General features: G+C 53.4%; 1 protein-coding gene across 1 annotated transcript; it reads right to left on the bottom strand.

Annotated features, from left to right (window-relative positions):
• Nucleotides 1–22,451: 22,451 nt before the first annotated feature.
• LOC147917381 (uncharacterized) lies at nt 22,452–23,864 on the bottom strand. The gene has a single exon (XM_087429086.1). The coding sequence runs from the start codon at nt 23,538–23,540 to the stop codon at nt 22,647–22,649; it is 894 nt and encodes a 297-aa protein (XP_087285212.1). The 5' UTR covers nt 23,541–23,864; the 3' UTR covers nt 22,452–22,646.
• Nucleotides 23,865–23,982: the final 118 nt, after the last annotated feature.

Raw genomic sequence — 23,982 nt, 5'->3', positions numbered from 1 at the left:
TTGTGGTAAGTGATTTTAGACCCTGACCTTTGGGGCTGTGGCAGAGGTGCAGACAATAAACAGTCCCCTGAGGCCCTAACATGGAGTCGTAGGTGGGACTGGAGGCTAGAGAAGTGGAGTTCCAGGAGTGGGGAGAGCTGGAGGGCATGAGATTCCAAAAGGAGGGGTGTGTTTTGGGGCCTTCTCCTGTAGGCCCCCTGGAGCAGGTGCGGTGTTCCCTTCACTCTTGTCGGGGCTCTCCCCTTTCACAGCTCTTGCACAGACCAAGTTTGCTCTCTGACAAACCAGAGAATAAGTCCCAGGAGAGGAGGAAATTAAGGTTGGGAAAGGTGAGACTGGGTGGGTTTTTTTGGGGGGGTGGTCCATGGTCATGGAGCCGTTAAAGGACTTAGGTACCCAGAGCAGTGAGGGAAAATAGATTGCAACCCAGGTCCCTGCAAAGAAGGCCAAGCTCCTCTCTCAGGAAGGAGGATCCCAAGTGGACTGTCTGCCCAGAGCCAGGAAAACCTCGAGGGCCTGAGACCTCAGCCAAAATGAGGAAAGACCATCAGAACTTCCTAGGAGGGGGGAGTGGGTTTCCGAAAAAGCCCCTTAGCTGAGGCCTGGGGGCAGCACTGGGGAGCCAGAGGGGTCTTGCAGAGACTGCACAGCTTGAACAAAGAGCTCACATTCCAAAAATGGGAGGTGTGTGCAAGCTGGGATGCGTGGAGGAAGCTGTGCAATGAGAGAGAAGCAGCAAGATGCAGATGCCGCCACCCTCCCCCTGAAGCGTGTCTGTCCAGTAGAAGAAGTAATAAATAAATGGCAAGCAATAGGACATATTGGAGCATATGAGGAAGCCATTTGGTATAAAACTAATTCAGCCTGAGCTTGTTTTTCCAAAAGGGCTTGTGGCCTTTGAACATACATTGTATATCTGCTTTACCATGTCCCAAAGACAAGAACAAATGCTCTTAAGATAAGGATGCAACTTCCCCCACATTGGTATTTCCTTAAGGATAACTATTTCTCCCTAGGCTAGTATTTGATTGCTGTGCTCATCCCGTGACCACCCAACTCGAGACAGCAGACCTGCTACCTGCCACGCCCATCGATCACTGTGCCGACAGGGCAATCTGACAGGGAAATCTCATGACTATTGTAAAAGGGACATTGCAATTGTATGTGATACATGCTCTTGGATGGTATATAACCATTCTGTACACCCCACTTCTTTGGTGCCCTTCCTTCCTTGGGGAAAGAAGGCCCCGGGCTATATGGTCCTCAAATTTTGCTCATAATAAGCTCAACCCAATTTTGATTTATATATTGATTATGGATTATTTGTGTTGACAGAAGCCATGCTGGGGAGGTGGATATGGCGGTCCTAGTGGGGTGGACCAGGGTGCATGAAGATGGAATGGGAACTGGGACACCCAGAAAAGAGCTGGCCCAAGGAAACCAGGTGGAGGGGGGCCTGAGCTTGGGTCTCTGACAGGTCAGAGGGAGAGAGGGTGATTCCACTGATGGAACCCCAGCATGGGCGGCAAGGGTACCCCCAGACTGAAACGTTTGCCCAGGCTTCATGGGAGAGGAGGTTGCTGGAAATGTGAATGTGGAGCTGGTTGCAGCAGCAGGCTGGGGGAGGGAGATCCTCCCGGGGTCGTCTTGGAGGGGACAGGGAGGAGGCTTCGCTGGAGACAGAGGAAGAATGGTTAGAGAGGAAGGAGGGAAACCAGCTGTGGCTGGTGTCATGGAAGCTAGGGCGGAGAGAGTTTCAAGAAAGAAGGGCTGGTCTGTCACAGTGCAGCCCACTTGGAAAGTGGAGTGATCCTCAGAGTGGACAGTGTTGGCAGAGTGAGGAGACTGGTGAGCATCCAGCCACTAAGGCCGAGCTCACCACCACGAGACCCTCCTGCTGGGCTCTGCCTGTTTCACCCAGTGTTTTAAAAAAACACTAAATTAGTTCCAAGATTAAAAAATCAGGAAACTTCAAATAAAAATACAGTCCAGATTTCAGATTTCCCTTAAAAACATCTGAAGATTCGACATGGGTTCGTGGGCAGGAGGGACAGGCCTGAACATTCACTTTCTCTAGATGGGCTGGACTCCCAGCACCCGGTCAGTGAGGGAGGAAGTGCCCCCAGTGTGGGGCAGAGGGAAGGTTCTCCAGCCCTGGGGGAGCCTGGCCATGACTGGAGGAGAGAAGATATCAGTGGAGGGAGTAGACACAGGTAGGCAGGGCCGTGTGGCCCAGGCCATGGAGGATGACACAGAAGACACAGCTCCTAGTCCATACCAGCCTTGGAGTGGAGGGAGCACTTTTGCCAAGAGGGGGGCTGCCTATGGACCTGTGGACCAGGGCTTGGGAAGGCTCATTCCAGGCTCTGGGAGCTGGCAAGGGACCTGGCGGTTTTGTGCCCGTGGCCTCATTATACGGATGGGGAGACTGAGGCCTGGGGCTTGGCTGGGGGGGGGGTAGTGGCTTTGTCCAGTTAGCCAGGACTCTAGGGCCGGGTCCTGCCAGCCTTCAGGGATGCCTCTCAAACCCCAACTGCCAGGCAGCCCCCTGCCACCCCTCTAAGGAAACCATGGGTGGGGAAAGCCTCAAGTGGCCAATGAAAAATGACAAAATATGGAAAAAGGAGCACCTGGAAGTGGCCAGGACTCACAGACACCCCTTCCCCAGGCTGGGCCTATCTGGAGGAGGCTTGGGGGGCACACGGTGCCTGTGGATGCAGAGTCGAGGTCCTCTCTCTCCAAGGGAGCTCGTCCAGGCTTGGGACTCTGACGCTTCCTGCACGGACGACACCCCTGACTTCTGTCTCTCTCCAGACCAGCAGACCTGGCACCCAGTGGCCTGCCTTCCTCTCCACCGGGATGTCTGAAGCCCTTCCCTGCTGTCTTGCAAACCTGCGGCTCCCCAAACTCTCACACACAGCTCTACTCTGAAAGGACAGGCACCCCTCTGATTTCTTTTTCCTCTACCCTCTCATCCAACCCATCAGTTCCTGTCACATCTACACCCCCAAATGGGTCCCAAATCCATCCGCTTCTCCCCAAGCCGCCATGCTCTCCACTCTTCCCCTCTGGCCTCTCCCGGCCTCCACACAGCAGCAGAGGGAGCGTCTAACACAGAAATCCGATCCCCTGCATCCTGCCTCTGCTAAAAGGCCTCCAGTGGCTTCTCATCAGACTTAGGATTGACCTGTACTCAGCCACGCTGGCCTGTGTGTTCCTCACACATACATGGGGGCTCCCACCCCAGTGCCTTTGCACTTGCTGTGTGGCTGGCTCTTCAGATCTCAACCCCTAAATACCTCCTCAGAGCAGCCCCAGGGCCAGCCGTGCTAGAATGCCTCCCTGGCATCCCTATCACGTCCCCTGCTTTACTTCTTCATAGCACTTATTGACAGCTAAGCCCGTTTTGCTTATTCACTCCAGTGCTGGCAGCTCTCTAAGAACAGAGCTGGGTCTGCCTTGCTCCCTGCGGGGCCCCAGCCCTGGGTACACCCTGCCTGGCTGATGGCACCTGCTCACTGCTCCCTGCGGCCTGAAGACGACGTAGGTCTGCCTGCAGCAGCTGCAGCAACAGGAAGGTGGATGGGAGGTCAGGAGGTCCTGGTTTGGCCTGGACCCTGGTGCTCCCACAAACTCCAGGTGTGACCCAGCCGCCCCCTCCCACTGCCTGGCCTCAGTTCCTCAGTTGTGAGAAGGGGCTGGCTGTGTCGAGTTTGGATGACCTTTCCGGCTTTGACAGCCTGATTCTGGACTTCTGGACAGAGGAGATGGCCTTGAGAACCCACAAGAATACAGCTCAGCAGGACGAGAAGACACAAAACAGAGAAAGAGAGGCAACCCAACAGGTTGCCCGTCCGAGGTCGACTGGCCATGAGCAGGACTTAATGTCACATCTGGGTCGCCAAATTTGTTACTGCCCGAGGGGGTCATCTGCCCGTCTCAAGACGTGCCAGTAGTCGAGAGGCAAGGAGGTAGGAGAGAAAAGACTTCTTATTACAGCTTGCCAGCAGGGGAAAGGTGGCCACTGAGGACCTCCCCCTCCAGCCCGCCCCTGGCCCTCACCTCCACGTCTGGATAGACGCTCTCCTGCCCCTCTTCTTCCAGTAGCCCTCGGTGTCAAAGGGCAGCTTGTCGGTGCACGCCTTCATCTGGCCTGCTGGCCGGAGCCGGGCTAGCGGCCCTCAGGGTCGGTGTAGCTGGGGAGGGGGAGCAGGGCTGCACAGGGGGATGAGGATCTGCGCCCCCTGCTCCCCTGGGTCTGCCTGCCTGCCTGCAACCTCGGACACCCCTGCTGCCTGAGTCGGACCTGGGTGAGCAGGGCCAGGACAGTCCAGCAACGGGACAGATTCCAGAGCCTGGTTCTGGAGCAGGCTAGATTCTAGAGCCTGGTTCTGGAACAGCCTAGATTCTAGAGCCTGGTTCTGGAGCAGCCTAGATTCTAGAGCCCGGTTCTGGAGCAGCCTAGGGATACAGCTGCACTGACTTGTTAGGAAATCACAGTACAGAGAAGCAGAAAGGGGGAAAAAGATCTCCCACGATCTACCCCATGAGCAATAATCACCTTATATTTGGCCTATTTTTCCAGGTTTTCTCTCTGCATAAGTATGCTTATTTACAAACATAAAAAAAAAAAAAGAAAAGAAAATGGATTATGCTTTTCATTCTGTGTTATAACCTGCATTTTTCATTTAATAGATTGTGCGTGGCTTTCTGGGTCAATAACTACCCAAACCCCCATCCTCATGGCGGCCTGTTTCCAGCTGCCCCGAGCGTCCAACTGGAGCGCCCTGAGGCCCCGTCACCTCCGGAAAAACCTCACGCTGTTCCCATCCGCTGTGCTTTCAGGAGTCTACACGGTGATTAGAAAGAGCAGTGCGTATGGGCACAGTTTATGGGGGGTTGGGAATGGGTCTATATGACCCCCACAGACCCCGTGCGTTCTTCCAAGACAAGGGCTGACCACGCAGGTGGGACCTGGACCCCCAGCTTTTGTGAAGGGCTGAACAAGGAGGGGGCGGGCTCCTTACCCTCAGGACCTGAACCTTGGGGCCCAGGCCCCAGCTCCCACCACCAGAGGGAGCCCGCCTCCTCAAGACGGAGGGCCTGGGGAACCTGCTCGCAGGGCAGCCGGGCCTTAACCAACCCAGCCGTCAGGGAGAGAGGGACTTGCTCCGGACTATCCCGGCCAGCCTGATGAAGCAGAGGCTCCCAGAGTCAGTAGCGGGTGGGGCCCTGAGGCCGCGGGGGACCATCCGGCAGCGGTCAGCCCTGCGATCGGCCGTCAGGGCTCGCACTCCTTGGCTGTCTGGGATCCTTCAATCTGCCCCGTCACAGGCTGGGACTCAGGACGGGCCCCGCACTGGGGGGAGGTGGTCTGGACTCGTGTCCTGCCCCAGATCTCCTTCCTACCTTTTCCGGAGCTCGGTCCACTGCTGGCCATGGCCCTCCAGCCTGGACACACGGAGGTCTCCTTGTTCTCCCGGATGCCAGCTCTCTGTCCCCTGGCTCATGGGTCACCAGACAGACGAGGGGACAGGAACCCAGCGTTCGGGCCTGCCCCCTCCCTCCGGGAGCCCAGGTGTTGCTGGAGCGTCGCAGCCGCCGAGCGGCCCTCGAGCTCACGGCCGGGCGGCCTGGGGACCGCGCGAGACGGCCAGAGGTCACCCCACTCCCGCCACCCCCAGAACGGGCGGTGGTCCCGGGAGCCGGCACCTCCCCAGGCCGGCCCCCCGCCCTGACCCTATAACCGCCCTGGCGTGGGGGCCATGTGTCTGACCCACCCAGGGAGAGGGGGCGGGGAGCCCCGCTCGCGGGGGCGGCCCCAGGGGGCTCCGCTCAGGAAGGGGCTTGGGTGGGCGACTGGGGCGCACACCCTTGCGGGGGCCGCCCACAAGGAGTCTGCATGTAGCATGCATTGGAGCATGCAAGGAGTCGAGGGGCTGTGCGGGGAGGCGGGGGGGTGGGGTGGGCTCAGGGGGCAGACTCGCGGGGCGGTGGGTCCCGCAGAGATCAGCTCGGCCGCCGGCGCAGAGCAGGGAGGTGGGAGGCGCGCGCGAGCCGGAGTCCCCCCAGGAATCCTAGAGCTGATGTAGCTTTTTTCTTCCCTGGGACTGAGGTCACGGTTTTAATGGAAGCCCCTCAGCGGGACAGGTAAGGTTTCCGATTCTGACTGCCCCGACGGGCCACGTGATGTGCCTCAGTTTCTTCATCTTCCTCATCTGTGAAATAGGCGCAGTAATGACTCCCAAGGTTGAGATGGTTCCATGGGACAAAGCAAAGCGCTCTGACCTGTTGCTAACCCTGCCTGCTCCTCCTCTTACCCACCTTTGGTCACCCACACCCAGGGAGAAGGGGGCTTCCCACACTGACGGGATAGGGTCGGGGCTATGCAGAAATGAGAAAAATAAGTGACAGTGAAGTGTACAGGCGCGAATTCATCGTTGTATTAAAATTATATAACGTACATATAGAACACATTTTACGCGATATGTCAATAAAAATAAGGGCATTCCATATTTAAAATCTGGAAAGGTCTACACGGTGATGTTGGTTGACTGGTAGTGTTGCTCTGGATACAGGAACTTTTTTTTCTTGCCAAAGTGCATTTTCTGATTATTCCATAGTGAGCGTGGACTATTTGCAGGTTAAGAATCAGGCCCCTCCAAGGCAGAGAAGGCCCCTCCTAGCAAAGGTTGGGAGTGTGCTGGTGAACCACTTTGCAGGTAATTAGGAAACTTCTATTTCAGATCTAAACGCACATGATGTTTGGCAGGGCTTATGTTTATAGGACATGACCCCAAAGAGGTGCTCACACCTGATTTGGCAAATGCCCGTTGGTACAAGAGACCAGAAACAACCAGACTGTCCCCACTGGGGACAATTAAATGAGCTCTGTCACACACCAGCATGCTTTGCAGCCCATTTAAAAGAATGCGGCCCATTGGTGAGTAAGATCAGTCTCCTGGAATAGCAGCTAGGGACAAGGCATAAAGCAGTGTGAAAAAGAAGGAGGCATCTACAGCTTCATGCTTTAAATTTTATAGAGCTTCCACTACATTACAAAGATTAGCTCACTTAATCCTGACAACAACCTCCTGGTGTAGGTATTATTATCCCCATTTTACAGAGGAGGAAACTGAGGCACAGGGAAGCCAGGTATTGGAATGTTTTCTAGCACAATGCACGAGAGACTGATACCAGTCTGATACCATATGGGGAGTTCTGTGCTCGACGCTGGCTGGTTTTTAGATACTTGATACTTCGTGTAGCAGTTAAGAAGTGGACTCTGGTTCAGATCTTGTCTCTGTCACTTACTGAGCAGCGACCGTGCTTCTTTGTGCCTCGGTTTCCCCACCATCAAGTGGACATAAAGGCAGCACTTCCCTGGTAGAGTTGGTGTGAGAACTAAATGTGTCGGGACATAAATAGCCGGGCACTTAGCGAGACTGCATGTTAGCTCTCCATTTGATTGTCGCTCTCAATTCTCCGGACAGACCTGTGAGGCAGTGCTGGGCACTGAGCAGAGTTATCTGAAAGGGTCCCTGGGAAGCTGGGCGAGGAGTCAGCTGGGCCTGGGCCCCTCTGGCTCAGGCCCTCCCCCTGCAGGAGGTTCAGTGATTCTCAGGGGTTCAGTTCGCCCCCTGGCACATTGTCTGGTTTGACGCAGGTGGATAGGTAAATGTTCTGGGGCGTGCCCTTGGTGGAATTCTGGATTTTTAGCCCGTCCGCCTCCCAGGCTGCTCTACATGCCACCTCGGCCTTCTCCACATTTTCCAAGTGCCTCCAGTATTCTGCGGCCAAAAGATCACATTTAGAGCAAAGAGCAGTAAGTGCCTGCTCCCTCTCCTATCTCCCCTCCTGAGCCTAGCGGAGCAGACCTGGGGGGTCCTGGGGTGGGGTCTTCAGGACCTCACCCACATGCAGCCTGCTTTGTTCCTGAGACTGTCCTCTTCCCCCAGGAACCTGACTCCTTCCCTCCCTGTCTTGTTTTTCTTTCTCTTTTGAATCGCTCACCATTGGTCAGTTCTGAGGGAATGAAGAAGGGATTCTTCCCTCTCTCGTCTGAGGCAGATGGTCCCAGACCCCTCTGCCCACTTTGGAGACCCCTGCGGCTCTGGAGACAAGGCTCCTGGCTTCCAGGAGTGAAGCAGCAGCCACAACCACGAGGGAAGGCGGACAAATGCCTTAGAAGAGACAGTTCCCACGTGCCACTCAGAGGGTCCCTGAGGGCCTGAGCCCCTTTGCTCTTGAGGCACCCACGCTCCCCCTTGCTGTCCCACCTCCCAACTCCCTCACCAGCACTTCCAGGGGCCCCTCCCACAAATTCTCGTCTTGGGGGCTGCTTTTGGGGGAACATCCCAGGTTAGTATTTTTCTGGGAAACAACTGTCAATTAGGGGGCACTTCCCCTGGGGTCCAGGGTGATGGTGTGGCCATTTTGACACAAGGACCAGGGAGGACCACCATCGCAGCAGAAAGCCCTCACTGGAAAGCCGCTACCCTGTGTGAGGAGCATGCTGTCCACTCCCGTCCTGTCCAGGGTGGACAGCACCAATTGATCACGGCCCAGTGGGAGCCAAGTGGGTGAGCAACACAGCCCGTCTCTGGCTGTATTCAAAGGCCATCGTTCTTGGGGTCCGAGGTGACGGCGAAACAGCCAGCTCTGTCATTCAGCATGGAGAATTCTGCCTTCTATGCTGGGGAGCCATGATGTCGACATCCTCCACCTTCAGCCTCCCTATCCCAGTGTCTGCCTTGTTCTCAAACACCCGGCCCACGTACTGCACACAAAGGACACGGGCGCTTGATCCTGATGCCCTGTCTGGGGACTCGGGAAACAGACAGCCCGCGCCAGCCTCGAGGAACCCTCCCTGTCTCAGGAGGATCCTGTTCTTCAGCAGGACGGTCCACAGTGGAGGGTCCTCTCCTAAGGCAGGTGCCTGTCGGCCCGAGAGACAATGAGGGGCCCCTCAAAGCCCCTGCTCTGCCCTCTGGACGTGCCTGTTGGTGTGGGGCTTCCAACAGCTCAGTACCCATTTTCACCCTGTCCTGAGGGGCTGGACAGCTAATGCCACGTCTCCCAAGCTCCTGCAGATCCTAGGTGCGTGTTGGCAGGAGGAGGCCCCACGGCCACATGCAGCTATCCCAGCTCTGTTCCTGGGACACTGTGAGAAGCTCTGCAGTGACTGTGCATCCCTCAGGTCCTGACTATGGCCATAAGTCCTGCAGGGCCAGGAACCCAGCCAGAAGTTGCGTCTGGAGTGGGCCCTCCAGCCCATCGCCCACACCTCCCTGTCACGTCCCCCTCTGACAGTCTCTACGGAGAGCAAGTTTTTCTGTCTCCAGTCAGGCACGTGATACTATGCTTGGAGCTCAGCGGGAATGCCTGCCGGCCCCTGGTGAGTCCCTGACACCAGCCCCGTTCCCCTTCGGAGTAATGCTGGGTTTATTGTTCAGGACCGTTTGATGAGAGGGTGATGTGCAGATCCGCCTCTACATTTCAGTGTCACGGAATCAGGAACCTCTGCAGTTCTCTGTCTCTTTGTGTCCAGCCATTTCTTTCTTGGGACCAAATGACAACTATGGCTTCATCCAGAGAGGGGTGGGCTTCCGAATTGCAGCAGGCAGCAATAACAGCCCTCCCAGCTCAAAAGAATTTACTTGATTATTTTTGGGATACGTCTCCCAGAGTGGAGAGGGTGTGCTCTCTGAGGTCAGGCTGGTCTGGGTTCAAATTCCAGCCCAGGAGTCCCTGTGTTAGCACCTCTCCATGCATTGTTTACTGTGGCCCTCACACCTCCACGGGACAGAAGTCACTGTCCCCTTTTCATAGGTAACAAACACTGGGAGGTCAGATGACGTCCCCATTTTGCCATGCTATCTGATCCCTTTCACTCTGAAGATAACACCAACAGGCGCAGACAGATTTCCTTAACCTGTGCTGCTGCTCCTGGGGCAGGTGCCACTGTCACCTCTGATTTTTTTGTGTGTGTGAGGAAGACTAGCCCTGAGCTAACATCCCATGGCAATCCTACCCCTTTTTCTTCAGGAAGATTGGCCCATCCATGCCCATCTTCCTCTACTTTATATGGGACACCACCACAGCATGGCTTAACAAGCGATGTGTCAGTGCACGCCCAGGATCCGAACCTGCGAACCCTGGGCTGCCGAAGCGGAGCACGTGAATTTAATCACTGTGCTTCCTGGCTGGCCCCCACACACCTTCCTTTAAAAAAGCATGAAAGAAAAGAGAAAATAATAGTGGATACTTATTATTGAAATCCACATAGTTCATGCAGGGCTGGCCCCTGTCACCTCTGATTTTGAGGAGGGGCACAGTCACAGGACTGAGGAATGGACCTTTGGGACTCGAATCCAAGGCCCACTGCCTTGAGGGCACTCCTGGACTTCATGCCAAGCCCCTGGCCTGTTTCCCCTGAGAGAAAGCAGCTCAGAGCCCAGGGCCCCAGATGCCCAGGTGGCCACTCTGTTGTTACTGAGCAAGGGCCCCATATGCTTGTCTGAAGACAAAAGGCCAAGCAGGCAGTGGTGGAGAAAGAACTTTATTAAGCGATGAGCTAGCTGATTGGAAGATGGTGGACTATCATCCATAAAAAAATATCTTAAAGGGGACTGTTTTGGAAATGACTTATATAAGGCAAGCAGGGTTGGGGAGGGGGCTCAGGAAAGTCAGGCCACGGATGACCGCAGACTGTTGGGCACCTCTCCGTAGACAAAAAGTTTCAAATCTGCTGAATGCGACATTCCTGAGGAGTCTCAGAAAATGTCAGTTACTTCCTTACCTGGGACAGAAAGAACTGTTTTGGCCAGAGGACATAAGTTTTCTGCTAACAAGTTATTCTTTCCACCGGTTACAGATCAGCTTGCCTACGTGCAGTTCTAAGAGTTTTTCCAAAGCTTATTGTGAGAATAAGACAAGGAGGGCGAGCATGTGCAAATTCGAGGGGGGGCGGTTCTGTGTGTTGCATGCGGTGGATGGTTAGCCTGTGACATGTGAAGCTTTCAGTCGGTCATTTTAACTTCTCAGTGCTCCTGTGAGATGCTCAGTTAGGCGGGGGCTGTCAGCAAGCTGCTCTCTTGTCAGCAGTCTCCCTGCTGCTCTGCAAGGCGAGCTCAGACACGGCCGTTACCTTGTTTCCCACGTTAGCCTTGTGGGTGCAGGCACGGTGTCACCCTAATCCAGAGGAATTTTAACTCCCTCCTCCTCGGTTTCACTGTCACAGCTCCTCCTGGCTGAGCAGGGCCAGCTCATGGAAACTAGACCCCGTGTCCCTGGGCTTAAGCCAGGTAAGCACCAATGGACAGGCCTGGGCTAGAGCGCTTTACAGCCAGGCAAGGCACCTGTGCCCGCATGGCCTGCAGGCTTCACCCAGAACCTTCCCCGCGCCTCTGGCAGGGCAGTGGCCTGGTTAAGAGCTGGCAAGGGGGTCTGGCTTCACGGGTCCAGTGCCAGCTCTGCCATTCTCCCAGTGTGACCTCCCTTAGCTGGAACCCCTGCTGCCTAAACATCTTCCAGCCAGGACTGGCCATGCTCCATATTCTGGCTCGTGAGATCAAAGTGTAAGTCCACCTAGTGGGGCTTCTCGTCAAAAGAGACCTGGTGTCACTCTTGTCCTCTCCCCGCTCTTCTTTCTGACTGGATCAGTGTGATGCTGGAGGGGCAGCAGCCACCTTGCCACCAGGGGGACAAAATACACACGCTAAGGAAGATGGAGCAAAAAGACAGAAAGGAGCTGCATCCTGGGTATTGCTGCGAGGCTGCTCCGCAGCCAGGCCTTCCGTGTCTGGATTGTGTCCCTGGGTCAGTAAATCAGTCTTGGTCTTAAACTACTCTTGTTGACTTTTCTAGGCATGTAGCCAAAAGCATTTCTGCCTCGTGGAGTTGAGATCATACGGGTAAACTGCACACAAACTCCTCAGTAACTTGGAACCGATGATTCCTCTTGGTCGGCCAAGACCCTGAGCAGTTAAGAGACTCACCTTCTCCTGCTCCCCAGTGAGAGGTTAGCTGGTCTGGGTGCTGCCTGGGTAAGCACTGACAGCTGGAGATCCCTGCCTTACCCTGAGCCACGGGAGAGTCCATGTGGGATGGCTCCCTGGACACCAAGACAGGCGCCTGTGCCCACCCCCGACTCCACGCCCCATCTCAAGAGTCCTTCCAGGCCACCAGTTGGGAATTTGCGGTTGGAACTCAGAGACTTCGAGTCCATTCCAACTGGTGCTTCAACTGAGAGGACGTGAAGGCAGCTGGGACTTTCCTTCATTGGAGAAATATTGACAGAACATCGCCAGGTGCACTGAGGTGATACATGGTGACGAGGGGGAGGGACAGCTCTAAACCGCTGAACAAATACAACATTTTCAGAGGGTGACATGTGCTGAGAAGGAAACACAGTGTACTGTGCCAGAGAGTGACGGGTCAGCGAATTTAGAGTGTGGTCTTCTCGGAGGAGGTAGGGAGATGGACGTGACTGGCATGGAGGAACTGGCCCGAGGTCAGTGAGGGTCAGCAGAGTGGGGAGACGAGGGGTGAGGCCAGGGGGTGGGCAGGGCTTTGGGGCCACAGGCCATGTTTGGCCCCCGGTAGGATGACAGCTCCCCAAGGGCTGGATTTTGTCTGTTTCCTATGGCCAGAAGTAGGTGCAAAACAAATATCCACAGACAAATGGACATAAGGAATACAAAAATATGCCTGGAGTGATAGACAGTCAGACTGCAGAGTGAGAATTAAGTAGAGGCAGAAAGCAGAGATGAGACAGAGAGAGGGAGGGAGACAGACAGACAGGGTTTCCAGGCCCTCTTCCAAGCCCAGATATGGCTCCACGGCACCCCAAGCCCATCTGTTCCCCCAAACACTCTGATTCTTTACAATCAACTCCCTCTGCCCTTCACTCACCTAAGCATCCTGCACTGCACACCCCAAAGAAGCCGGGTCAGTTCCTACCGCCTGGACATGAAGGCTCTTTATTCTTGAGCAGCAGGACCCGGAGGGCTCCCGGACAAAGAGGGAGCACTTCCTGACCCAGGGCACCCACACCTTGTGTGTCTCCCATCCCTGCCCCAGGACGTCCACACCTTGCCTGTCTCCTGTCCCTCCTCCTAGATGCCCACACCTTGTCTGTCTCCCATCCCTCTCCCAGGATGCCCAACCTTGTCTGTCTCATGTCTCTGCCCCAGGACACCCACCTTGTCTGTCTCATGTCCCTCCCCCCAGACACCCACACCTTCTCTGTCTCGTGTCCCTGCCCCAGGACACCCAACCTTGTCTGTCTGGTGTCCCTCCCCCAGGACGCCCACACCTTCTCTGTCTCGTGTCCCTGCCCCAGGACGCCCAAACTTGTCTGTCTGGTGTCCCTCCCCCAGGACACCCACCTTGTCTGTCTCATGTCCCTGCCCCAGGACGCCCATACCTTGTCTGTCTCGTGTCTCTTCCCCATGGGTAACCACACCTTGTCTGTCTCCTGGACACTGCCTTCTGCACTCGTCTGCCCATTCGGGTCACTGCCCGGCCCAGAGATGGCTACCCTTGCCCTGGGACAGGAGAGTTGGTCAGTGTGCCCCAAAGGTGGCAGCGGGTTCTAACGTGCTGCCAGGCTGAGAATCACTGGCCTGAATCATGACACTGCTGCTCAACACATTGACGTGTGGGCCACTGTAGAACAGAGTTCATGAGACATCCATTGCCTCAGCTGGACTTACTGAGGTCGGGCTGAAGACAGGAGGGGTTCATGGCTGTTGCCGTAGAACTTTAGCCTTTACCTTGGAGGTCAGCAGCTTGAACTGTCAGAGTGTATGCAGGGACGCTCTGCAGACAGGCAGACACGGTCAGCACTGGAGATGTAGATGAAGGTTTGGCTCATGAGCCAGAGAGCAGATTCAGAATCCCTGAGGCGGCAGACCCGGAGGACCACCCCCCCCCCCATTACATGACTGGCTTCCTGGCCGGTCCTGTCAGGCATTCAAGGAAAGGCTTTCATCTTGGCCCGCCTCTCTTCAAAGAAGCAAACTTTGGTAAATTCAGACCATCCCCTCCCAAAACTGACCCAGGAGGAGAATTTACCTGGACTGGGATCTGATCAATATATTCCCAGCTCCAGTACCAGACCAGGAAGTCCTGGGACCCCTTCAGTTATGTGTTCAACACTCATAGCAGGTGGGAGGCTGGGAGTGTTCCTCTCTTTTCACCAAAGGATGTGGCCTAATTTTGCGGGAAGCAGAGCCATTTCATTTTGCCAGATACAGGAGTCTTGTGGATCGCATTTCTGATTTACTCCAGTGAAACCTTAGGGCTTGCTCAGCGCAGCTCAATGGCAGCCTGTGGGCACCAGCAGGACCTTGTCTGCAGCAGGCGCCTCCTCTGGTTGGTTGGTACACATTGTAAGTGGTCAGGAGTCTGTTTTGATTGGTTGGGAAACTGTCCTGATTGTCTGGTGTCTGTTCTGATTGTCTGGTGACTGTTCTAATTGTCTGGTGTCTGTTCTGATTGTCTGGTGTCTGTGCCTTACCAGCAGGGACAACTGTACATTTGACTGCATGACCTAGTGGTGCCTCCTGACCCCTGACCTGTCGGTCCCACCCAGAAGTGAGCACACTGATGATTTCTGTGTGCCCGTTGATGGTGAACGTGTTCTGGTGAGGCACTGAGGGGTCTTGGCTGAGGATGGTGTAAGCAATGGCTGCATTGCAGGCGTTCTCATTATCATCTGTGTCCATTGCTATGATTTGCATCACAGAGGTTCCTGCAAGGACAGAGGGCAGAAGAGTCAATAATCTCAACAAGTAATGACCAGTATGGCAATACAAATTAATATAGAAATTTAAAATTAAATGTGTGCCCTTTACTATACAGATGATCAAACTGCTTCTCAAGTGATGCAAGTTCTAGTTCTAATAATGCATCAAATTATTATAATAATTTCCAAATGATTTGTTTACTCTTTTCAGAAATCTTTAGGGCATCTTTTTTTTCCCATCCCCAAAGCCCCAGTACAGAGTTGTATATCCTAGTTGTAAGTCCTTCTAGTTCTTCTATGTGAGCTGCTGCCACAGCATGGCTACTGACAGACGAGTGGTGTGGTTTCACACCTGGGAACTGAACCAGGGCCACCAAAGCAGAGTGTGCCATACTTTAACCGCTAGGCCATCAGGACTGGCTCCTTTAGGGCATCTTTTGACATGGCTGTCACCATGGGAACCCTGTCCCCTGTTGACATGATACTTCACGGGGCTGAGATACTATCGAATGCCTGGGGTTGGCGTGATGTGGCTGTTCTATACCTCGTCTTTCCACCTGTCCCATTGCTCTCAGGCCCCTTCTGACATTCTTTCTCCCCTACTCTTGTCAGGAGAGTCATGTCTGGACCCTGGGCACACTTCAGGATCTGGGGCTGGGCACACAAGCTGGAGGGGGAGAAGTGGTGAGGGGGTCAGGCAAAGGTGGAGGGGGCAGTGTGTCCTGGTTGCCAGAATCAAGCCTCTGGAGCTTGGTCCACTGAGAGAACCCGGAACAGCTGTGCACCCCGTGTGGGTGATCAGGAGACAGCTGGTGCGGCTGGTGAGTGGTGGTTTGTTGTGGGGCTACAGGCAGCACGAGGATAGACAAGAAGGGAGGAAAAATGGAAGAAAGCATTAATGGCAGGCTGAGAGGGGAAAAGAGACATGCCATCAGAACGTCCTCTCACAGGAAACGCCCTGTAATTTTCATTTCATAATTTTCAGCCCCAAAGAATTAGGACCTCAACATCTATCCCCAAAATGTCAGGTTGGAAGCCATGGGTATACGGACACGTCACTGTTGTCTATGAGACCAAGTGCTTCCAGAGAAACCGTCTAGAGCTGCTGCCAGGAGGCAGCTGTGTCTGCAAGGGTGCCGACTCCTCGACCTATCAGCGAGAGCCAATTGGAACTGGAGAACCTCCTGAATCAAGAGTGGTCAATCAGATTCTTGTTTTCAGGAGCGTGAACTGGAAAATGTGAAGGGAGTTGAGCAGGGAGAAACGGAAGCTGAAGCCAAAGGTGTGTAGAGAGAAGCCACAAATGAGAACAGCCACAAGGTGGAGGAGGGGCTGGGAGGACCCAAGTTACTGAGGCGCAAAAAGGATGCAGAGCCGGGAGTGCGGCGACCAGTGGGCACCACGTGGACAGCTAAGACCCGTGATCCCTGGACTTCCTTGGGCCCAGGGCACCCTGTTGCTCAATGGCCCCTGTTGGCCAATGTCTGTGGGATCCTCTCTGCCTGTGGCCTCCCCAGTCCCAACTTTCTTGAGTGAGCCTGAGAGAGGCTCTTCTGCTTGAAGCCAAACAAAGCTTATGTGGTCCCTGAGCCATACCTGCTAACTTGGAGTGGACACTTCCGTGCCCTGGACCCCAGGAGCTGGTCTGAAGAAGACTTCCTCTGGTATTTGCACTGTAGTTTCCCAGATCCTCATGTCTTCCTTGAAGTTACTGCCATGTGTCACTAAAACCTGCCATTGTTCTCATTACCTGGGTGGCCTCCTTCCATCACAGATTCCTGGGTAAATTCAGACTTGCTGTTATTCTGGTCTGTCACCACGATCACCGTCTCCTCTGGGTCCTCCACAGCATTCCTGTTCAAAGACACAGCGTGGGAAAAAAGCTGCCAAAGCTGTGACGGTGCACAGAGGCAGGTGTGGGCTCACCAGATGATGTATCGCACACTTGGGTCTAGAGAAGGCCCACCCCAGTGAGAACCTACTTTCCTACATTATCTCACATCCCAGTAACTGGGGAGTCTGTGGAAGCTACACTTCTTCCAACCCCAGTAAAATCACTAAAGGCATCATCTGTATCTCCTCGGGTTTCTCTGCTCTAATGCTCATGGCTGAGTGCTAGCCATCTTCCTCATCCACCTTCTCCCTGTTCCATAAAAAGCTCTTCAGCTGGACACACGTTGCCCAAAGAGGTGACAGTTCCCCACTTCCCTTGCAGTTGAAGTGGCCACATGACCACACTCTCCAGGATGGACCATGAGAAGCTATGGGTGCATTTTCTGTATCACTTGCTAGGAGGGCTTGCGCCTCTCCCAGCCCCTTCCTTTTTCCCTGCTCAGGTGTGGAATATAGACCCGGCGGGGAGCCTGCTTTGACTCTGAATGAGGGCAACATCCTAGGAGAGGAGAGCAGGGAGGGAGGAGGCTGGGTCCCCAGTGAGACCCTCTCAACCAACGGAGGCTTCATCTGGGCCTCGGTCTCGCTCAGAGGAGTGTAGCAGTGAGTCTGCTGGACAAGATGCCCCCAGAGATGTACATTTAAAGGGTGCTTGGCATCACAGCTAATAACAACAGCTGATGTGTACTGAGAACTAACCCAGAACTGACATGTATCAACCCAACAGCCAAGGGAAGCTGAGGCTCCCAGGGCATCGTCACTGTGCCCACCAAGAGCCAGAGCTGAGACTGGACCGCAGGCTGTCTGGCTCTGGATACTACACTGTTAACATTTAAAGAATGTAGGGTCTAGAATATTCTAGAGTCATAGGACCTGTTTGTTCTCTCTGTTCACCCTCTCTTGCCACTTTCTTTCCCTCTGCCCGCACCTTTGTCTTTGCTGCAAGCCTTGTGCCTTTCTCCCCCAGCAGAATGCAAGCACCTCCAGAACCGGGCTCTTTATTACCCATCTTTCTACCACAGTTATGGTAGAAACCATAACAACGATGATCATATTTCTCCACATATTGCTGGATACAGGCAGCTCTGGGGATCTAGTGGTTAAGATCCGGCGCTCTCTCCAACCCAGCCTGGGTTCAATTCCCGGTCAGGGAACCACACCACGCGTCTATTGTTGTTATCCATTGGTGGTTGCATGTTGTGTGTTGCTGTGATGCTGAAAGCTCTGCCACTGGTATTTCAAATACCAGCAGGGTCACCCGTGGTGGGAAGATCTCAGTGGAGCTTCCAGAGTGAGACAGACTAGGAAGAAGGACCTGGTCACCCACTACAGAAAAACACTGGCCATGAAAACCCTGTGAACAGCAGCGTAGCATTGTCTGATACAGCGCCAGAAGGGGAGAGGATGGCACAGAAAGACCGGCAGAACCTGCTGTCCACAGGTCGCTAGGACTCGGAATCGACTCCACGGCACTAACAACAAGTTGTTGTCTACTCTGAGGTCAGAAGCTTATAAACACCACAGTGACCTGCTGGAGCTCCTGAGGCATCTTGGAGTCCCCTCATTGGAAGGCATGCCGTGGGCAACGAGAAGTAAGACAAGGACACAGAGGACAGGCCTGGACAATGCCCGTGGTCCAGCTTGAGTGCCACCATTCAGTGTCCTGTTTCTCCTCTGCTCCCCAGGAATCCACACACCCCCACCTCCGCCATGGCCTCAAGGTTTTCCAAACACCTTCCTCTGGAGAGGGGAAGGCTGAGAGGGAGGAGCCCATGACATCTAGGAGGGGTGAGTGTGGAGCATATGCTTTTTCCCTAAATCCAGGAAATTGGGGAACTTTGAGCCCTGAATTGAGCCCTGAATGTGTTGCATATTTAAATCTGTACCAAAACTAGGCTGAGATCTGGTATGAGAACTCTTTCTGGAAACACCTTTCATTTCCAACAAGAGGGAGTTTGTTAAACCACAGCCCAAACCTGGGATGGAGAATACAACGTAAGTGTGAAAACTGAAGGGAAGGTGTTCGCGATACTTTGTAAAGAGAAAGAGGCAGATGAGAAAGTAAGATGGGGGTCACAGCATTTGTAAAAGAAAAACATGCAAGCATGTCCATTTTCTGTGTACGATTAATAGAAAGCAAGCATTTTTCTGTGTACGATTAATAGAAAGCTCTAACTTGCCGTATTAATCCCTCTGGATTATGGAATTAGGGGTGGTTTTTATTTTCTAAACCTTTTTTTAACAACTGCATATTATCAGAAAAAAACAATAAAGTAGTTGCCATTAAGTATGAGAGCTTGCAAAATAAGATCTTAAAGTGCATGTTTCAAAACATTACAGGAGTTTCTTCCGGGTGATAAGATGAACAGTCTCTTACTTTTTAAAAAAGAATTATTTTTTAAAAACCTTTCTTCCATAAGTTTTAAGCAGTCTGATCTTGAAAGATAGCGTCTGTGAGTGATATCCTCTCCAAAGGTGGCTCTCGGAGGCTGGGTCAGATACTGGCTGGGCTAATAGGACCAGGGCTGTACCTGGAGCCAGACAGGGCAGAGTCTGGGAGTCAAAGACAAATTTACCAAGTTTCAGACTCGTGCTGCTTGGCCCCCAGCCAGGCTTACCGGACCCCAGCTGTGGAGGGTGCTCTGCTGTTCTGGGTTCTTGGCTGACCGTCCTGGGGTGACTCCCTCACCTGGCCAGCTATGGTCCTCAAGCAAGCTAGCAACGTCCTTACCAGTGTCCTTACCAGGTGGGGCCAGACATAGCTATGGGGGCCGCTGCAGTCACAGAGTGGAGCGTGCAATGGAGGCAGCTGGCCTGTCACACAACACGTGCCATCCTGTCACCTCAGCTGCTGATGTCCTGTTTTCCCAAGGACTAGTGACCTGCTCTGTAGAGTCTGGTGCAGCTGGAGTGGCCTTGAAGGCCCACTAGGTGTCACAGGCACAGGACAGTGGCCACAGCTGAAGATGCTTCTCAGCTGCCCATCAGGAAGAGAGACTGGAATCCAGTGGAGGTCAGGCAGTATTCACTCCTCTGAGCCTCCTCTTCAAAATGAGGATTGTGGCTGCCAGCAGCTGACAGGTGGGCAGGAGGGGTGTATGAACAGCCAGCTCCCTTGCATAGGTGATCTGAGACTGTGTGAGACAGTGAGAACAAGGCTGAAGCCAAAATGCCTTCTTAGGACCTAGTTTTAGGAGTCTTCACCATCACCCTCACGACAGGTCAGCCCTATTCTATGAAGGAGGGAACTGTACAAGAGTGTGGATAACAAGAGGTGGACTTGGGGGCCATCTTGGAGGTTGGCGGCCACACTAGGATTGAAGTTTGTTGCTGAAGGGGAGCAAGAGGGAACTGACCTCTCTCTACTCCTCATCTTGAATTGCTCCAGGCAAGTCTCGGGGTCAGTGCCTGTGGGAGATGGAGATGACAATCACCTGGCAGTTGTGGGTTCCCCTTCCCACTGTATTTCAGTTCAAGCTTCTCTGCCAGCATTACTCAATAACTCTGCCCCCTCTCCCATGGCCCATGCTGGAAGCCACAGAATATTGAAAGAGAACTGTCCCCTCTCCTCTTCCCGTAGGGAAACAAGACCACGGACACACACCTTCCTTTATTTATTTATTTACAAAATCCTTTTATTATTTATTTTATTTTATTTTGTGAGGAAAATTAGCCCTGAGCTAACATTTGTTGCCAATCCTCTTCTTTTTTGCTGAGGAAGATTGGCCCTGGGCTAACATCTGTGCCCCTCTTCCTCTACTTTATATGGGACGCCACCACAGCATGGCTTGATGAGCAGTGCGTAGTTCCCCAACTGGGATCCAAAACTGTGAACCCCAGGCAGCCGAAGCGGAGCAGGCGAACTTAACCACTGCACCTCCAGGCCGGCCCCCACACACCTTCCTTTAAAAAAGCGTGAAAGAAAAGAGAAAATAATAGTGGATACTTATTACTGAAATCCACATAGTTCATGCAGAGACTCTTCACAAGCCTGGCAGAGGGAGATGGACAGAAGGTCATTGTTCCAGGTCGTGGGGTTTGGGTGTCCCCCCTGGGTGGCCCACACTCCTCTTGTTATCTCCCATAAGGGGGGCTGTCCTGAACGCATCCTAGCAGGAACAGGACTGAGATAGGGTTAGGTCTCCCTCAGAAGCAGGGAGGTAACTCACATAGGAGAGGATATGATAGGGGTCCTCACCGACTGTATCTCTTAGAACACCATTGCTCCTCTCTGTATTCAAAGTCAGTTCTGGCTCTAAGAAGAGCATGACCTCTTTGAGCTGTCAGCACTCTCGCTTTCCCAGTGGTAGATGTAAATGCTTACCTTGCCCTCACTTCGAGTCTTGCTGAACCCCCACCCCACTGAGTCCATGGGAATTCTGTGCTCTTGGGGCATTGTGGACACTGTATGTGAATGGGTGGCCAGGAATGGCTGACATTGTGCATATCTGCTCTGTTTACAGCATGCTCCATGGTCTCATCAGACCCTACTTACGAAACGTAAGTTTAAAGATAAAATAATTAAGAATTTCAAGATGGCAATAGCGGTGCATTAAACCATGCTGGCCTGGGTACAAGCTAAGTGTGTTATAGAAGCTTCTGTGTTGTGCACTATGCAAGCACTGTATGCAGATGGGGCGGTGAGGGGGCTCGGAGATCCACTTACCATACATCCGATCCTGCAGGTGGTCTCCAGAGTGTCCTCAGCAAGGGCTGAGCAAGGGGCTTGTTTCACAGGTTATGGTCAGTACTGCCTGCCCGTGGTAAGGGACGTTTTAAGGCCTCCCAGGCTCAGTGGGAAGGGCAGTGGCCCTGAGGGAGGTGCCCCCACACACTTGCATCCCTGACCTCACACCTCCTTCTCAGGGTAGCTGAGTCTATGCAAAGAAAGCAGTGGTGTCTGCCTAATCTCTGAATTTGGCTCCCAGGCCCCTACCCAACTTTGTCTTCCCTTCTCCAGCACTAAAGACCTGGAAGACGTGGGCATTGAAAGCTGTGCAGGGAGAGAATAACAAGGAGGGAGAGCACTGCATTCTCAGCCACCCTCTCTGCCAAATTCTGCCTGTGCTTACTCAACTTTGAACACTGAACCCAAACTCTGGAGTTACCATTCCCATTTTATAGATTAGAAAATAGGCACAGAGAGGTTGAGTATCTTGCCCTAGGTCACACAGCTGGTGAAGGTAGAGCTGAGAATCAAACCCACTATGGTCTGATCTGGAGTCCATATACTGTGCACCAGATGCTGATCTTGAGGGGACAGCAAGGAGAGAGTGAGGGAGACCAGATGCCCCAGACTGAGCCAGGTACATGCACGTGCACACACACATGCGTGCATACACACACATGTGCACGCATCCCTCCCTGGCTTTCACCTCTGAGGCTACAGAGGTTGGAGGAACCAGGAGAGGACTCTGGAGAAGCCAAGGGAAGAGGGTGGGGGGCCTATTAGGAAAAAAGGCCACACTTCCCAGGAGATCAGGGAATAACCTTCCCTGATGAATCTGTCTCAAATCCTAGATTTCTCTCCCTGGGCCGAGGAATCGATTCTCTCGTAACCTAACCAGAGTGACTCCAGATTGATGCCAGACTTCCAAGGGTTGAGTGCCTATGGAGAGCTGGGCCAAGAGAATGAGTTCTCTGTGGCCCTCCTGAACCCTCTGCTTTCCGTGCTAAGAGGAGAATGAGGTATGTGGTCTGGACTTCAGATTTGTATGGAGACAACATTTATTAGAACAGGAGGCCAAAAAAACCATGGAGGGGATTGGTATCAACATCCCCAGAGCACTTAAGGAACCCTCCCTGTTTGTCTCCCTCATCTCTTGTCATGAAAGTGGAGGATTTGTTTAACCAGTATTTCTGCACTCGTTACACTCTTGGGAATGTAAGGGGTCAGTAGACTTCCTCTGAAGCCCCCTCAGAGCTGGGGTGTGGAGTGTGTGTGCTGGCTACACTTGTCCTCTTATGGCTGTTGAGATGTGATGTATTGGTAATGACTCACTCACCCTCTGCAAACACAGGGCTTCTCCCCTGTGTGTGTCCTCTGATGTGTGAGGAGATTTGACTTCTCTGAAAAGCCTCGCCCACACACGCTGCAAACATAGGGCTTCTCCCCTGTGTGTGTCCTCTGGTGCCTGAGGAGACTTGACTTCTCTGTAAAGCCTCGCCCACACTCCCTGCAAACACAGGGCTTCTCCCCTGTGTGTGTCCTCTGGTGCCTGAGGAGACTTGACTTCTCTGTAAAGCCTCGCCCACACTCCCTGCAAACACAGGGCTTCTCCCCTGTGTGTGTCCTCTGGTGCCTGAGGAGACTTGACTTCTGTGTAAAGCCTCGCCCACACTCTCTGCAAACATAGGGCTTCTCCCCCGTGTGTGTCCTCTGGTGTGTGAGGAGATGTGACTTCTGTGTAAAGCCTCGCCCACACTCTCTGCAAACATAGGGCTTCTCCCCCGTGTGTGTCCTTTGGTGCCTGAGGAGATCTGACTTCTGTGTAAAGCCTTGCCCACACTCCCTGCAAACATAGGGCTTCTCCCCCGTGTGTGTCCTCTGGTGCCTGAGGAGATCTGACTTCCGTGTAAAGCCTCGCCCACACTCTCTGCAAACATAGGGCTTCTCCCCCGTGTGTGTCCTCTGGTGCGTGAGGAGATTTGACTTCCGTGTAAAGCCTCGCCCACACTCTCTGCAAACATAGGGCTTCTCCCCCGTGTGTGTCCTCTGGTGTGTGATGAGACTTGACCTATATTTGAAGCCTTGCCCATCCCCTCCATACTTGACTCTTACAATTCTTGACATTCCTTTCCCCAGGAATAATTTGCCTGTGTCCTCTGGATCCACTTTCCAGCCTATACCTGCCTCTTCCTCCATTATTCTCTCACATATCCTAGAGTTCCCCATTTGTCCTTTGGGTGGGTAGGAAAAGGCCCTTGAAATCCTCCTCTGCCTTATCTGTTTAAGCAAAGGTTTGGACTTTTCTTTGACCTCTTGACCTTGAGCTTTGTTCTTCCAGCTAGGTGGATCAGAATGTTGCTGCTGCTGATTCTGGTCTCCTGTGCAGGGATCTTTTGGTTGGAGCTGTTTTCTTGCAGATGTTCCTGGGAGGATCTGAGATGGGTGATTGCGTTCCACATGTTGGCTGAGGAATTTCTGACTTGAGAAGGCCAGAGAGCAGGAAGGACATGGATGGATTTCTGGCTTTTGTTCTGCTGAAGAGGAAGTTTTTGGTCAGGGTAGATGTTGACAAGGCTGCCTGGGCCATATGCCTTGTCTCCTGGTAAGGCCCGCCCCACTGATCATTCTTGCTGTGTTGACACTGCAAGCTCTGCTTCCCACCAAGTGT

The sequence above is a fragment of the Ceratotherium simum genome, chromosome 3 (genome assembly GCF_057802395.1).
Source record: "Ceratotherium simum simum isolate JZ-2026a chromosome 3, ASM5780239v1, whole genome shotgun sequence".
NCBI lineage: Eukaryota > Metazoa > Chordata > Mammalia > Perissodactyla > Rhinocerotidae > Ceratotherium > Ceratotherium simum.
This window is presented reverse-complemented; position numbering and strand designations above follow the sequence as displayed.

Coding starts and splice junctions, on each gene's coding strand:
- LOC147917381 (XM_087429086.1), bottom strand. CDS start 23,540: ATGGGGAACTCTAGGATATGTGAGAGAATAATGGAGGAAGAGGCAGGT.